Genomic DNA, 3742 nt, shown 5'->3' on the forward strand with positions numbered 1-3742 from the left:
TGGTATAATTCTCCACAAAGAAAAGTTCTAATATCGATCACATATGTGCTAAAATCGATCATCTTGTTTAATTTCCAAGTGCTAACATAATTCAAAAGTGCTATTTTTATGTGTACATGTTATTAATTTTAGTATATACTAGTTTAACTTTTAAGTGCTAAAATATGTTCTCACGGTTTTAGTATAAATATCCCACACTTTTCACATGTGTACGTGTACGACGGGTATTTTTTGAACAATGAAACGGTTAAGAGTGAAAATAATACAAGAAAAAACATTAAAATAGTTCTTTTTAAATATATGATTTAATATATTGTATTTTTTGTTTAAATGTAAAGAAATATTATATAAAATGAAGAAAATATAAATGTTTTATCTATATGGTTCTATGGATATACACGAATAAAAAAGCTTTTCAATTCCAATTATATGAAATTAAAGATAAAGAACTTAGATACGATTTATTCTAAAGCCTAGAATTTCTAACATTAAAAAGTCATATAACACTACATGTACATGTTTTAACAAATATTGAAGGATAATGAGTTTCGGTTCTTTTTATTGTGAAGATATTTTTATTACAAACTAAATATTAGTTATAAAACTTATAAATAACATTTAAAGTTTAAAAAAAATGATAACGTTCTCGTGTGTGTGGTACACGCATTAATAAAAAAAATGATAATCAACATATGCTTTAGAATATAAAAAGAAGAATATAAGGGCACATTTTTACTAGCTACACAAGACCCTTGAATTCTCAAGAAGGGGTCTAGGTAAAAGTTTTTTGGGATACCCCTGAATCTTATTTCTAGTTCGCCACTGTATCTATATATATAGAGAGATAGAGGAGAAGGGCGTGTGAATATTAACACCTATTTATTATTATCTAACTAAAATTTAACTATAGGCAAGTTACATTTATGTTTTTTTTTCTTTTTTCGTTTACTGTAACTAGTACACTAAAACTAAAACTGATTGAGTTCCTACTCGCTAAAAGAAATACATTGCAAACCCTTTTTCTCTCATACTCTTTAGCCGAAAACTAATAAAAATGAAGTATCGTAACAATGGGCCACTTGCCTTGTGATTGTTGAAAAATTAAATTAATCAACAATAAATTAATATTACTTTATTAATTACCGAGTTATCAGCCAACCAGTTTGTTCCAACTTGAGCAAACTGATTAAAGAAAGGTAGAAGGAGACTGTCCCGTTGTCGGACGAATTTAAAGAACACGAAAATTAAAACCAACCTGGCGAAGATCGTTGAACGAAAGCCTTGAACTGCACGGATGATTCCTGTCCTTAAAGGATTTTACGCGCTCGTATTGCTGTGAGCTGCAGCGTAAACTCCCAGGATTTAATGCAGAACTTATCTGGTATTCCAACAGCAATGGAAACCAGAAAACGCAGAAGCTGGAACGAAAACACGAACACACAGTAGAGAGAGAGAGAGCTGCGAAATTATAAGTAAATAAATGGGTAGCAGGAAGCTTTTATTTATAGGTGTGAGTTATACCTGAGAATGAGAAAAATAGGGAGTGATATGCTAATCCATAATCAATTCGAATTGTTAATCCCATACGAATTCGAATCAGTATGGGATAACCCCCACTGTTTCGAATTAATCTCTATCTCCCTATCTCATTAGAACCACAGATCTGACCCACCTGACCAGACCTTAGCTAAAAATAAAAGCTCCTCAGCTCCTCGCGACGATGCGTACGTGCGCCTCAAACGCGAGCATTCGCAGCTCGCGGCTCGGCTCAGCGCGAGTGTGGGCTTCACCCACTTCTCAACCCATTTAACACTATGAATGCCCATAAGGGGAAATCCCTTATAAACCACTCTAACTTCATTCACTCCACCAATGTGGGATGGAGGAAACATACCAACTTGTATGTTCCTATTTAATATTTCCAACAGTGATAGCTGAGAAAACGACTCCTACTAATCTACTATGCATCATATTGAATTAGGTGAGTATTAAAATGCAATTTATCTTTTTAACGTGCATTAAGTTATAAATTATATTTAATCATGCAAGCTTTCTTGCTATTTAAAGGAGGCCTTACCATTCCTGGAAATAATTGTAAAGAAAAATGGGTTCAGAATCTAAGATAGAGATTCATAATTTTAAAGACGAAGAAGTGGCGGCCCAAGAAGAGATATGGAACATTATTCTTGGTTTCACTCGCACGGCTGTTGTGAAGTGTGCCATTGAGCTTGGAATACCTGACATCCTCGAGAACCGCGAATCCCCGATGACACTTGCTGACCTTGCGTCAGAGCTCAAGTGCTCACAGGCTTCGTTGTATAGGATCATGAGGTTCTTGATATATTATAAGGTATTTCAAGAAAAACCCGTATCCAAAACATGTGTTGGGTACACTCAAACCCCACTATCTCGACTCCTAACAAGGAATGGAAAGCATAGCATGGCTGATTTGGTGCTGGTAGAGAGCACTCCGGTTATGTTGGCTCCTTGGCACAAGCTAAGTGCTTGGGTTTTGGGTAATGAAGGCTTACCCTTTGAAGCAGCACATGGGAAAGATCTATGGGGATTATGTGCCGAAAATCCCAGTCATAGTAAGCTCTTTAATGATGGAATGGCATGTGATGCTAGGGCCGGGGTGGCGGCAGTGATTGGAGGTTGTCCAGAGGTGTTTGAGGGTGTAGGGACATTGGTGGATGTTGGTGGTGGTGATGGAACAGCTCTACGGTCGATTGTGGAGGCTTGTCCATGGATCAAAGGGATCAATTTTGATCTTCCTCATGTGGTGTCCGTAGCTCCAGTATCTGTAGGTGTTGAACATGTTGGAGGGAACATGTTTGATCATGTTCCAAAAGCTGATGCTGTTTATATTATGGTGAGTCCCTTATGTTAAGAAAAATGTTATTAAAATAAATGCTAGAATGCAAAACCACATTTAAAGACAACAAACACAACTTTAATAATACGTTATGTAATGGTATTTTCACTGTTGTAGAAAGTATTACATGATTGGGCAGACGACGATTGCATTGCCATACTAAGGAACTGTCGTGAGGCGATTCCTCAAGATACTGGAAAGGTGATTATTGTAGATGCAATTGTTGGACGAGAAGAAGATCACGAGTTCAAAGGTGCGGGATTGCTGCTTGATATGGTCATGATGGCTCATACAAGTGATGGAAAAGAGCGCACCTCCAAAGAATGGTCCAATGTGTTTCATGAGGCTGGATTCCCTCGTTATACCATAAAACACATTCGAGCCTATCAATCCGTTATTGAAGTGTACCCCTGAATCTTGATCCTCGATTGTCTGTTCTAATAATAAAAGATTATGTAACTTAAATTAAAATATGTTATTTGAAATACGTTTTATTTCAAGCGTTATTCGGTTTTTATGTTCGTAATGTTTTCTTGTGCTATAATAAAATAGCGATTTATGTCTATGGTTGAATTATTGTGTACTGATAATGCAACTATGCTTAGGCTTGACAACCCTATTCAAACTTGACCAACAAACCCCACACATTCATAACTAGTAATGAGACGGATTTATATATATATATATATATATATATATATATATATATATATATATATATATATATATATATATATATATATATAGGGGAAGGATGTATAGAAAACCCACTTTAATTTAGAAAACCCGGGAAACTCAAAGCTCCCGATGTTTTTTTATTTTGAAAAATTTACACATGTTATATACATGTTTTGGTGAAAAAAAAAG

At 35.2% G+C, this 3742-nt stretch overlaps 1 protein-coding gene across 1 annotated transcript; it reads left to right on the plus strand.

The window, feature by feature from the left end:
• The first annotated feature begins 2102 nt into the window (after positions 1 to 2102).
• Positions 2103 to 3436, plus strand: LOC110919407 (acetylserotonin O-methyltransferase). The gene is made up of 2 exons (XM_022163679.2): positions 2103 to 2872; positions 2993 to 3436. The coding sequence occupies exons 1-2, from the start codon at positions 2105 to 2107 to the stop codon at positions 3287 to 3289; spliced, it is 1065 nt and encodes a 354-aa protein (XP_022019371.1). The 5' UTR covers positions 2103 to 2104; the 3' UTR covers positions 3290 to 3436.
• Positions 3437 to 3742: the final 306 nt, after the last annotated feature.

Source organism: Helianthus annuus, chromosome 12 (assembly GCF_002127325.2).
Source record: "Helianthus annuus cultivar XRQ/B chromosome 12, HanXRQr2.0-SUNRISE, whole genome shotgun sequence".
Taxonomy (NCBI): Eukaryota; Viridiplantae; Streptophyta; class Magnoliopsida; order Asterales; family Asteraceae; genus Helianthus; species Helianthus annuus.

Excerpts from the sequence above, each read along its gene's own strand:
- LOC110919407 (XM_022163679.2), top strand. The coding sequence starts at position 2,105 with ATGGGTTCAGAATCTAAGATAGAGATTCATAATTTTAAAGACGAAGAA. Across the intron at positions 2,873-2,992 it reads CTGATGCTGTTTATATTATG|AAAGTATTACATGATTGGGC; the intron begins GTGAGTCCCTTA and ends TCACTGTTGTAG.